Source organism: Salvelinus sp. IW2-2015, unplaced genomic scaffold (assembly GCF_002910315.2).
Source record: "Salvelinus sp. IW2-2015 unplaced genomic scaffold, ASM291031v2 Un_scaffold2190, whole genome shotgun sequence".
In the NCBI taxonomy this organism is placed as follows: Eukaryota; Metazoa; Chordata; class Actinopteri; order Salmoniformes; family Salmonidae; genus Salvelinus; species Salvelinus sp. IW2-2015.
In genome coordinates, this window is record NW_019943520.1 from 58,629 (window position 1) to 70,777 (window position 12,149).

General features: G+C 45.0%; 2 protein-coding genes and 2 long non-coding RNA genes across 4 annotated transcripts; 1 reads left to right on the plus strand and 3 right to left on the minus strand.

Annotated features, from left to right (window-relative positions):
* Positions 1–1,223: 1,223 nt before the first annotated feature.
* LOC139022501 (uncharacterized) lies at positions 1,224–1,674 on the minus strand. The gene is made up of 2 exons (XR_011476491.1): positions 1,611–1,674; positions 1,224–1,460 (listed from the first exon to the last, which is right to left on the minus strand). It is a non-coding gene; the product is annotated as an uncharacterized lncRNA (long non-coding RNA).
* Positions 1,675–1,863: 189 nt separating this feature from the next.
* Positions 1,864–3,340, minus strand: LOC112073217 (cytokine receptor-like factor 1). The gene is made up of 3 exons (XM_070440076.1): positions 3,219–3,340; positions 2,147–2,376; positions 1,864–1,971 (listed from the first exon to the last, which is right to left on the minus strand). The coding sequence occupies exons 1-3, from the start codon at positions 3,247–3,249 to the stop codon at positions 1,954–1,956; spliced, it is 279 nt and encodes a 92-aa protein (XP_070296177.1). The 5' UTR covers positions 3,250–3,340; the 3' UTR covers positions 1,864–1,953.
* Positions 3,341–3,668: 328 nt separating this feature from the next.
* On the minus strand, positions 3,669–4,578 carry LOC112073218 (interleukin-27 subunit beta-like). The gene is made up of 3 exons (XM_070440074.1): positions 4,525–4,578; positions 4,163–4,312; positions 3,669–3,999 (listed from the first exon to the last, which is right to left on the minus strand). Exons 1-3 carry the CDS (start codon positions 4,576–4,578, stop codon positions 3,850–3,852), a joined length of 354 nt encoding a protein of 117 aa, XP_070296175.1. The 3' UTR covers positions 3,669–3,849.
* A 4,514-nt stretch (positions 4,579–9,092) lies between these two features.
* On the plus strand, positions 9,093–10,752 carry LOC112073221 (uncharacterized). Its single transcript, XR_002894485.2, has 2 exons — positions 9,093–9,193; positions 10,220–10,752. It is a non-coding gene; the product is annotated as an uncharacterized lncRNA (long non-coding RNA).
* The last annotated feature ends 1,397 nt before the right edge of the window (positions 10,753–12,149 follow it).

A 12,149-nucleotide genomic window follows, 5' to 3' on the forward strand; every position in this document is an offset into this window, starting at 1 on the left:
TGGTACACACTGTGTTGCAGCGAGTATTTCAAGTCTGACCCTTCAAAGAGAGACTCAGCAATATGATATCATAGCACATATTGGGGAAACTTCCCGCATAACATACATACATAAACAACAACAGAATTCAGAATTACCAAGACTGCCACTATTGTCTCTCCCTAATTTGCATTGCTGCTGTTTCTGTAAGCAGAAATCTAACCCGCAGTGCATAATGATGTCACTTTGCTGAGTCTAGCTTTAAGTTACTGTAAGGGTTATCTTTACATAAAGGGTGCTGGAGGCAGAGAGAGGTAACTAAAGACTGTGAGCAGAGCCCTGACCAACAAACACGGTTAATTATTAACAGGCAACCGCAGCGGCAGTAACGGACCCTGCAGCCATGTCATCAAAATCAGACAGACAACACGGGCGTTGACCCTAAACATGCTGGGTAAACAGAGTCGGGTTGCTACCGATTATATCACCACAAGCTTGCCACTGTAGTGAACATGAAAATTGGACTCGTAAAATGTTCTGTTACAAAAGTACTTTTAGAATAAAACAGGGCACAGGATCATTGGTGTTGTAAGACCAGTCATGTATAACTGGGTTAATGGAGCATGTATAGATTACATATAGAGAACATCATTCCTGTTCCCCCAGTGAACATCAGTAACATAAACATGACAGCTATAAGTGCATAGAGGAACACAGCTGTGTGTCTGGGTATGTGTCTGGGGTGTGTGCGAGTGTGTGTGAATAGAATGACTTCCAACTCTTTCAAACCAAACTATAATTCATAATTAAGTCAATAACATTATCAGTAACCAAACATAACTTATAACAAAACATAATAGTTTAAATATGATAGTACAATTCTGTAGAAAAATACATTAGCATTACGGTCAGAGAGTTTCCTGGGCAGAGCCAATATGATCAGGAAAAACTCCTGACCCTACTTATATTAAGACAGATCTCCACACTGTTACAGACAACAATGTCAGTCTATAGTCTTTTAACGGTAGCCCCCCCCCCCTCCCCTGCAGACCAGGGTTCCCAAATAGTGGGTCACAGACAGTTCCGATTGGGTCGTCATGGTTTAAGACTGGGATGTGACTAGAAACATTACTATGGTCCTCCATTCTCTACTGTTCCTCCAGTATTTAGCTCCACTAGAGGGTGCTGTGGATCTCTAGCTTTTCAGAGCTGCCAGTATTCCCACAGTAGGAAGAAGATCACTATTCCTCCATGTCTTATTCCTCCATGTCTTGTTAAATAATTACAGCATAGGCTATCTAGGGCAGCTGTTGTAGAGACACTGTCCCAAAATTGTATCTCCCCCTTCTTCCGTCGCTGAATGTGTATGCAAAACCACGGCATTTAGGGACACCATTTTTCACACACATGTTGTCTTGACTTTGTTGCTGGTTGTTTAAAGGCAGGGGTGATGCGTATTATGACTTATCCCCTTGTAGGACCTGAGAGAGAGAAAAAACTTATGAGGATTTCCCTGCACAAGAAAGCTGAACGATTCAAACATGATGATACAAAATGATTCAATAAGACATGCCTGTGTGTGTGGTTGTTGTACGTGAGTGCAGGTGAGTTCTACTTAGATCCTTACCTACCTGGTTGCGTGTTTTGTGGGACTTCTGCATCCAGACTCTCCATTGTCGTAGAGTTTGATTGACATGCGCCGCAGCCATACGCATGATTCCGTACCCAGCCGAAAACTGCTTCAGCTCTCGACGTAACATAGAATTGGAGTCTCCAGACTTGAGTCACACGAAACCTGATACACACGCTCTGTAGGAGGAGAAAGGGGGTTAGAGTGTGTGTTTTGTGTTATGTGTGTGTTTGTGTGTGTGTTGTGTGGTGTGTGTGTGCGTCCTCACCACTATGAGGTGTAGAAGCAGCCAGTAGGATGGCTCCATTCACTCCAGATACCAGCCCTACGAGACCCATAGATCCCTACTGGTTACAGCGCACCTGCATAGAACACACCCGGATTACTACACACACACACACACACACACAACACACACACACACACACACAACACACACACAACAACACAACACACACACACACACACACACACACACACCACACACACACACCACACACACACACACACACACACACACACACACACACACCGTACCTGGACAAAATACACAGTACCCGGTCTCAGGCCTGCCAGACGACATGATGTCTGGTTCCCAACGTCATCCATGACCTTCCAGTCTGAGATGTCCTCCACCTGTAGCGTATCTGGTACTTGCCTGAACAGGAAGTCTTTGAGAGCTGGGGGAGACTCCCATCGAACACTCAGATGGTCCTCCAGGTCACCCACACACTCCACACTCCACACCTGACGGCGGTCCGTTGTTACTGTGGACGGGGAGGGGAAGAGGTAGCGTAACTCAGAACTACTTTAAAACAGCAAGATCCGTCTAAAATAATGTTATTTCTTTCTTCTCTGAGTTAATTGGATCTGACCGTAAGAGTAAGTCATACAGCACAGTATTTTAGTGTGTTTATTAGTTTCAGTGTGGAGGAAATGAGGGAGCAGCGAGTAGTAACTCGAGTGGTGTAAAGCGTCAATCGCCCACTTCCTAGCCCTGCCCCATCGCAGGGTTGTGTGTGTGTGTGTGTGTGTGTGTGGTGTGTTGTGTGTTGTTGTGTGTGTGTGTGTGTGTGTGTGTGTGTTGTGTGTGTGTGTGTCGTGTGACACCCAGCGTGAGTAAAAGGAAAATGACTCATCAAAAGGAAGGGTGTGTCTGGTCTTCCATTCTACAAAATGCCCGTCCTCCCCATTTGTGTGTGTGTGTGTGTTGGTGTGTGTGTGTTGGTGTGTGTGTGTGTGTGTGTGTGTGTGTGTTGTGTGGTGTGTGTGTGTGTGTGTGTGTGTGTGTGTGTGTGTGTGTGTTGTGTGGTGTGTGTGTGTGTGTGTGTCTCCCTCACCCCCAAAATCGGGTTGAGGATCTAAGTAGTAGGATGAAGATGGCTAGATGTTTTTCTTAGGTCAAGTTTTAACAATTCTCCACTAATGGTTACTGTTAGGTCTTGAGTTAGGTAAGCTGATCCTGGATATGTGCCCCAGGGCAACTTTAACTGGGGCAAGATGTAAAGCTCTAAAGCCAGAGGGTCAAAGTTCAGGCACTTACTCTCTCTCTGTCTCTCTATCTGTCTCTCTCACACACACACACTCGCACGAGTACGCACACACTCACCCACGTCTAGGATATCCACGGGTGATGACATCAGAGGTGGCTGAGCCGAGCTGATTGGTGCTTCCACCCAGATCTCGGTAGGGCGTGAAGAGGCGAGGTCACGAGGATGTAGCAAGAGTACGGCTGGGCGGCATTCAACTCCTCACATTCTCTCTCTCTGCACATACACCTAACACCACACACACACCCACACACACGCACACACACACACACACACACACCACACACACACACACAACACACCACCACACACCACACACACACACACACAACACACACACACACACACCACACACACACACACACACACACACACACACACACACACACACAACACACACACACACGTATAATAGACTCAGACTATTAGAATGAGAATGTGTGTGTTTCTGAGTTAAATACCACTGTGTTGTTTTAATGAGCACATTTAGCACAATGTTGGAAACATGCTTTACAAATAAAGTGTTTTTATTATCATTGTTAAGCCAAGTTGTGGTTTACAAATGCGGTTGATCTATGGGTGTGACCTGTGTTGATCTATGTGTGGGATCGCTGTGTGTGTGTGTATGTGTATGTGTGTGTACACATGCGCATATATGCCTGTGTTATCTCAGTGTGTATGTGTGTGTGTTCAGTGTGCAGGTATAGTGACAGTAATAGGTAGGCTCCAATCACTGCTCTGTCCCAGCCCCATCAGTTCCATGGAACACACCTGAACTAGATAAGACCTCTCAGGAGACAGCCCTGGTAGAACTTTCTTGGTGTCCTCAAACGGATCCAACTACAGAGACAAAGGGAGACAGAGAGATAGAGACAGTGGGGGGGGGGGGGGGTAAGAGAGGGGGGAGAGGAAAGAGAGATTGAGAGAGAGGAGGGAGGAAAGAGAGAGTGAGAAAAGGAGATAAAGAGAGGGTCGCACAGACACAATAAGAGTCTGCACTCACAGTGATCTCATGTGGGGTACCCTTGTTGTCCCAGTGGTATCTGACTTGGTACTTCAGGGGGAAGAGGGTGCGGTCAGACCAGGAAGGGGGAGGGGCCCACTTCACTAACAGCTTCCCTGGAACGGCTTGCAAGGTCACATTCACGGGGGTCTGGCTTCACAGCTGGAGTTTGATACCAAAGACTCTATATTCTATCCTCCCTGTGTAAATAGTGACTTGGATCAGGTGAACCCACCCCAGCCCTCACATCTTGACCAAACCCAAACTGTGGAGTACAGAGAGATGGACACTCTACCTATCATCACAACTGAAGAGATCAAAACAGAAGCTGAAGGAGAGGGCTACAGAGTACCAGAACCAACTAGTGACTCACAGCCTGTCAATAAATCCAGACTGTTCTGCAAGGGAGAAACCATGTCGATGTAAAGACTGTGGTAGAGGCTTCTACAATAATATAGGCTTGACTAATCATATGAGGATACACACAAGGGAAAAACCGTTTCGCTGCGAAGACTGTGGCAAATGTTTCAATAACAAAGGAATCTTAAATTGGCCATGCAAGATCTCACACAGGGGAGAAATCTTATTGGTGCAAAGACTGTAGCAAATGGTTTGGCATCAAAGGAAACTTGACCATGCATATAAAAAGTACACACGGGTCTAGAGAGGAGAAGTCTTATCAGTGTAAAGACTGTGGCAAATGCTTCAACAAGAAGGCAAAATTTACTAGACATAAGAAATTACATGCAGCGAAAATGTATCGGTTTAAAGACTGTGGCAAATGTTTCAGCACAAAGGTTTACTTAATCAGACATACAAAGCTACACTCAGGAGAACATCCTTATCACTGTAAAGACTGTGGCCAATGTTTCAACCGTAAGGAAAACTTGACCCTCCATACAATATCTCACACGGGAGAAATCTGACAGTTGTAAAGAATGTGGCAAGTGATTCAACAAGATGGGAAATTTGACCGTGCACATGAGATCTCACACAGGGGAGAAATCATATCAGTTCAGAGACTGACAAATGTTTTCCTTATAGGACAGGCTTGATAATGCATACCATGATACACAAAGGGGAGAAATAATTTTGCTGTAATGACTGTGGCAAATGCTTCAGACAGACAGCAGCTCTGGGAAGACATATTAAAGGTTGTCTCAGCAAGTAGAGAAAATGTTTTAACTGTAAGGATCATTTGACTGACCGTACAGTATTGCACACACGGGTGAAATCATATGGATGCATGGTCTGTGGATAATTCTTGAATCACAGTGTGCTCTTTCGGGCTCCCGAGTGGCGCAGTGGTCTAAGGCCCTGCATCTCATGCTTGAGTGTTTTTTTTACAGCAATACAATTAATTTTCTGTATTTAACATCATATGCTTGGTCAATTGTATTTATTTGGTTCGATTCCAGGCTGTATCACAACTGGCCGTGATTGGGAGTCCTGGGTTTGGCCAGTGTAGGCTGTCATTGTAAATAATAATTTGTTCATAACTGACTTGCCTACTTAAAGTTTAAATAAAAAACTGTAAACAAAATTTACCAAACATATGATGTTAAATACAGGAAATGAATTGTATTGCTGTAAAAAAAACACTCTGGAAAATGTTTCAGTTGCTCATTAGCTTTCAGGTATCCTGTATGAAATAAAAGCCTTATCACAATGAGCCATTTAAAAGATCTTCAGGTCTGTTTTTATTCACGCTATAAACAACATTTATGTTGTCGCAATCCTCGCTAATGAGCCACCTTACAATTCCCACCAAGTAGGTTAACCATGTTGGAAAAGGGCAGTAGCGTGATTGCCTTTCACGCCAGCAACTCAGGTTCTATTCCTGTTCCCTCAGTTCACAAAAATATTTTATTACGTTTTTCTTATTAATGGATGTCATTCTGAAATCCTGTCTCTTATGATGGCAAATGTAATCCATAATTTATAATATTGCTGTGATGCAGATCCATGTTGACACTCTATTCCTTAGATAACGTAGTAGGGACTCAACCCCACGTTCATGGACAAAATAATTGTTTTAAATTAAAATATAAATCATAAAACAATATTTATAGATTGAGTAATATTAAATGCGTGTTTTTCTACATGAGCGACTTTTATTATGAAGGCTGGACCTACCCCGGAAGCGGAAAGGATTTTCTGCTTTTCTCAAACATCGCATTACAGCAAGCTAGCGATCTCTTTAGCTAACATTATCACAGTTTATCCTTCCATTTCGTCGCTAAAGTTAGGTTTGATTTCCAATTAAGAATGTCAGAAAGAAAAGTTTTAAACGTAAGTACAATTCTTATTTACTATGTCTTGATTTATTCTCAATTCGCTGAAAACGGGCAGTTGTTTAGCGAATGCAATGTTTGCTAGCAAGCTGCGTGTTGCTAATCAGGCTAGGCCATTGAAGCAAACACTTTGCTTCAATGTTACACAGTAGTAGCACAATAGTACACAATAGTAGTAGCTAGCTCAATACGCTTAGCTAGCTATGTAGCTAGTAGCCGTACTCATTGTAGCTAACTAACTAGCTATGTTTCCTGTCTATCGTTCCTTATGAGGATATACTGATTAGAGCAGGCTCTTGCTGTAAACGTTGAATGTTGTCATCTCTTTATGTGAATTGGGTTTGTCTAATTCTTGTATGTTTTCCTCTCGTTGTTGTAGTTACTGACTGATAAAGGCAATGTGAATCAGATATTTCGTAGTTAAATTACACTGCTGACTGTGTTCGTTCTCCTGTAGAAATACTACCCGCCAGATTTCGACCCGGCTAAAATACCCAAACTCAAGCTCCCTAAAGACAGGCAGTATGTGGTCCGGCTGATGGCTCCCTTCAACATGAGGTATGTCAACACTCTACAACCCTGCCCAGAAACAGGTACCATGAGGTGTGAGTGCATGAATGCGTGTGTGTGCTCTGTCCCTGCGTGTGTGTGCTCTGTCCCTGCGTGTGTGTGCTATGACCCTGTCCCTGCGTGCGTGTGTGTGCTCTGACCCTGTCCCTGCGTGCGTGTGTGTGCTCTGACCCTGTCCCTGCGTGCGTGTGTGTGCTCTGTTCCTGAAATGTCCCGTGTTGTCGGTGCTGGGCTCCGTCGAAACTGTAGTTGGCTGGGCCTCGTACTGTCCGTGCGTTGTGTGTTGCTCTGACCTGTCCGATGCGTGCGCGGTCCTCTGCCCCAGTCTGCGTGCGTGTGTGTGCTCTGACCTGTTCGCCAGTACGTCGTGCTGTGCTGCCTCTGACCCATGTCCCGCGTGCGCGTGTGTTCGCTCTCACACCTGTCTGCTGCCGTGTGTGTTGCTCTGACCCTTGTCCCTGCGTGCGGTGTGGATGTGCAAATCATTGACCCTGTAACCACCCTAGCGAATGTTTGTGCTTCGCCAGCATGTAAGGATTGTGGGGGCAGTCACAGTTACAGGGAGAATGAAGTTCAACGCCGGAGGAGAACTGTTGCCCATGAAACATGAGTCTACATGGGAATGCCCATCTTTCCCGTTTCACATCAGTCTGTACAACGATGGACTGGCGCCAGATCACCTTATAAGATATCAACATACCTGTTCCTCTGCCGCGCTGGCACTCTTGTAAGAACTGAGTCATAAACCACATTAACTGCACTGTCTTAGATAACAGTGTCAGTGTACCATCTACCGCATAGTGTTCCGTACTGCTCGCCACCCCTGATCCAGGAGACACAGCACAATATGACCATCGGAACACGCAGCCACACAGGAATTCCGCGAGAATACATATCTAGAGGAGGAAGAGAAGACGCAACTAAGGACAGAAGAGGAGGAAGAGTTGAACCAACCCTATGAAGTAGACCTCCCTAGAACAGTGCTGGAAACCTGACACAGAACTGAATGATAGGTTCTCTACCCGGGTTTCTCGGACGACACTCCGACACCGATGGTGTGTTGAAGCAGCGTGCTGATGATGGTTATCCGTTCCTAGGTGTTGGAGAACCGTAACGCGGGAAACTCTAAGATGGAGATGGAGTCGGAGAACCCTTCAGGACGCTCGAAGGAAGTTGGAAACCAGAGGCAGGCTCGGCTGGCACCTTTGAAGGACAATGCTGGCAAAATACAAAAAGCTGGAAGCAGATGAGACCAAAGAAGCAGGACAACGGAAGGAGGACGAGAGGGAGACAAACGGGAGCTAACAGACAGAGAGAATGAACAGAGGCAGCACACGGTGAGTACAGACCGACAGAGAGGGGTCTCGGGCGGTCGGAAAGAAAGGGAGAAGGAGGAGGACGAGAGGGAGACCAACCGGCTGACGTTACAGAGAAGGAGGAGGACCGAGTGCGAGAACACGGTCGAGTACAAGACAGAGGGAAACGACGGTGAGCATGAAGAGTACGGGGAGGAGGAACGAGACGGGAGTACTACGGTACGCAGTACGAGAGATAGGAGAACGACGAGAGGGAGACTACGGTGAGTTACAGACAGAGGGTATGATGCGCAGAAGCAAGAGGACCATCTGTTAAAACACAGTTACTTCATTCTCTGCGTAAAGTGACCAAAGTCAAGCAACAAATAGCACATGGATCATAAGTATGTGGATTAGCAGGGAGAATGGAGCAGAGAGCTCTAGTGAAGGAGGGTTTTAAGGAGATACCCCGACTCCTGCACTCAACCAAGCAAAGCGAAGAAAGCAGCAGTCCAGGCCAAAGAAACCACGCAAAGACCAGCCAAACCTCTACCTGACCCTACCACACCAGCAAGATACCTAACTGACACCCACAGGTAACCACAACACAAAATACTCAAACGCAAACACAGCATCACCAATCCCATCGTTCAACCCACATTGCCTCATCGATTGCTCATGTGTGTTGGTCATTCTGCAGGGCCTGTCAGTGGGGGGGGTGAAGAAGGCCAAGGTGGAGAGCTGGGAGAGAAGTGTGGGGGGGCTGGGAGGTGGAGGGGCACTGGGATCACTGGTGGTGAGAAAGAAACCAGCGACCTCTGTCCCTAAACCTGATACCACAGTAACTCCTGCAGGCTCTAACACACAGACAGGTGAGCTATGGAGGCTTTAACAGAAGCTTTATGGCAGAAACTGCAATATCGAAATGACTTCGTATACACCGAGGTGATTTCCTGCTTAAGGCGTCAGCATGCTTCAGTTTGGGAGGCGCTTAGCCGAACTAGTGTGCTTGCATACATACTCCTTTAAAAGACCTTCGCTTGAAAAATGAGAAAAAAGCAGTAATAGTACTTTGTGCATTTTGAGACATTGTAGCCAGTGTACACTTCCTCAAAATAGAACTCAAGAAATCTGGCATACATTTTTTATTTTGTTGTACTTTTTCTCCCCAATTTCGTGATGAATCCAATTGGGAGTTAGTCTTGTCCCATCACTGCAACTCCGTATGGACTCGGAAGAGGCAAAGGTCGAGAGTCATGCGTCCTCCGAAACACGGCCCCACCAAGCCTCACTGCTTCTTGACACACTGCTCGCTTAACCCGGAATCCAGCCGCACCAATGTGTCAGAGGAAACACTGTACAGCTGGCGACCGAAGTAATTTTGACGAGGAGATCTTAGTCGCGCAATTTTACATCTAACTAAGATGTTTGGTGCAGTATTTCTCAATGAAAACATTTGCATTAATAAACGAGACGACTCGTTGAATAACAACAAAGACTTTATTGAAGAATCTCTACTGTTGACCAATCACTGACGAAGGGGCGTAGACTTGGGCTCTGAACTTCAGCTGTTCGGGCGCACACTATTCTTTCCTGGGGGCAACCCTCACTGAAAACAGACCAAAACATAGCCATAATATATGCAAGAATTCTTCCAGCTGTAAAGCATGCGGACGCCTTTTACAGCAGTCAATAACAACAGGATTCATTACTGTCAACGCTGTCATTATTGGCTCTTACCAATGCCTCAATGGACAGTGCAGCCTGAGAAGAGACAATTGTAGCAGTATTTTGTCTGTTAGCACCGCAGGAAGTCACTCTGCTCTACGTGTTGTATGGCTGAAGATACTTTTACTGCTATTTCTGTCATTCTTACCTCGGTACTTCCTGCTTTGCAGTTTCAAAGGCAGCTGCTATCGTACCGATGGAGGCTACTAAGCCAATCACAGCACAGAATGGGTCGTCGTCGCTCAGCCTCCTGGGGGCCTATTCCGACAGTGATGACAGCAACAACAGTGAATGAGAGAAAGGCTGGCGACGCTTTGGCTAATCAAAATGCTCAGTCTGTCTGAACTTCGTGATATGGAATTGTGTTGATATGATGTTGGGCAATTCACCTGTTCCACACAACCCAGAACGGTTTGGGATTTTCAAGATCACAACACAAGGATGGTTATTAGGTGTAAGAAAGGGGTAAGCAATTTGATGCCTGTGATTTAAAACTACTGTATTTGTTTCAGGGTATATAGGAGAGTTAAAGGGCTGAATTGTATCATCCTGCTTTGTGACCCTTACCCCCAATGTAATTAGTTTTCACCTGTGATTTTAGAAAATACATTTTGAAATGTCCATCTACCAACTACCCTCCTCCAACTTTGTAAAGGTGTATGTCATGTTTTGACTTTTCATTAAATACATATTTTACCCTAAATCAGTGGTTCACTAAATGTTTTCTTGCACTGTGGCACATTCTAAACTATTTTCTCTTGTGCCCTACCCAATCTGAAAAAAAACGGATTTGAGTACAATGTCTGACTTTTCTGGAGTCATAAAAATGTACTTTAGGTCCTAGCTAAGTGTTTTTTGCAGTTGTGTGTTATTGGGCAGGGGTCTCTGAACTGGTCCTGGAGAGACACTGGGTGTGGAGGTTGTAAATGTAGGCCTGTGTTGCAGATAGAAATACAAATGTTTATTTTTATTTAACCTTTATTTAACTAGGCAAGTCAGTTAAGAACAAATTCTTATTTACAATGACGGCCTAGGAACAGTGGGTTAACTGCCTTGTTCAGGGGCAGAACAACAGATTTTTACCTTGTCAGCTCAGGGATTCAATCTAGCAACCTTTCGGTTACTGACCCAATGCTCTAACCACTAGGCTACCTGCCATAAAGAATAGAGTTTACTTGATCATTTCATCTACACACAACTTTACCCAAAGACCTCAATTCTCAGCTGTAATAGGCTGCTTTGTGAGTTTAGAACATGAAATCAATGTGACAGAAGCATAACTTTTCCTAAAATGCTCCTTGATTGAACTTCAAGTTATCACACTAAATTGGATACTAAACAGGAACTGGTGTGTACTTGACTCAACAACAATCAAGTGATTGTAACAATGGCAACAACAACAAAAACTGCTCTCTCACAGTCATACTCCCCACTTGTCCTGAGGAACTAGAAAATTCAGATGTTCTCTTCCACCTCATCTGGCATGGAAAAGGAGATTTGGCCCCCGTCTCCAATGCTGTACAGCATGTCAACTCTCTGCCTGCACATTCATTGTGACACGCTTGCATCGTGCCGTGGCTCTGTTGAAGTGGATGTGGTTGGGGCGGTTCAAATGTACTGCTGGCTACTAATGTGTTTGGAATGAAAGATGACACTCCATGCCAGATCAACATTGTCATCTGCCGGTATGGTAGGGTACCTTTCCGAAAGGGGCTTGGCATGCTCTTTATTTGAGCTGCTGAGCTCTCCTGGCAGGCTGGCACGTGCCCTGTAGGTGGAGTTTTTGTTAAATGTGTGTGTGTATATATATATTTAGCTAAAACATTCAAAGACAGCCTGCGTTAAATATTAGAAATATACGCCAAAGTTTTTGTTTTTTTGTCAGTAAAGAAAATATGAAATGTTGGCCCATTCATTCTCAGTTTCGCTCAGATATCACTTATCACTATGTGGTGAAGATTCTGAGCCCTTGCCTCACACTGATTGTCATGATAAAGATGATTCTGGTCCAGTAGAAGTGACATTTTTGGAGAAAGTGGACCCCTGCCTTTTGGCTGACCCATATGTGGTTTCTTGTTGGGTGAAAATGGAATTGGGTAC

Excerpts from the sequence above, each read along its gene's own strand:
- LOC112073218 (XM_070440074.1), bottom strand. The coding sequence starts at position 4,578 with ATGGTTTCTCCCTTGCAGAACAGTCTGGATTTATTGACAGGCTGTGAG. Across the intron at positions 4,313-4,524 it reads TGACAGGCTGTGAGTCACTA|ACCCCCGTGAATGTGACCTT; the intron begins GTTGGTTCTGGT and ends CTGTGAAGCCAG. Across the intron at positions 4,000-4,162 it reads GTACCCCACATGAGATCACT|TTGGATCCGTTTGAGGACAC; the intron begins GTGAGTGCAGAC and ends TTGTCTCTGTAG.
- LOC112073217 (XM_070440076.1), bottom strand. The coding sequence starts at position 3,249 with ATGTCATCACCCGTGGATATCCTAGACGTGG. Across the intron at positions 2,377-3,218 it reads CGTGGATATCCTAGACGTGG|TAACAACGGACCGCCGTCAG; the intron begins GTGAGTGTGTGC and ends CCCCGTCCACAG.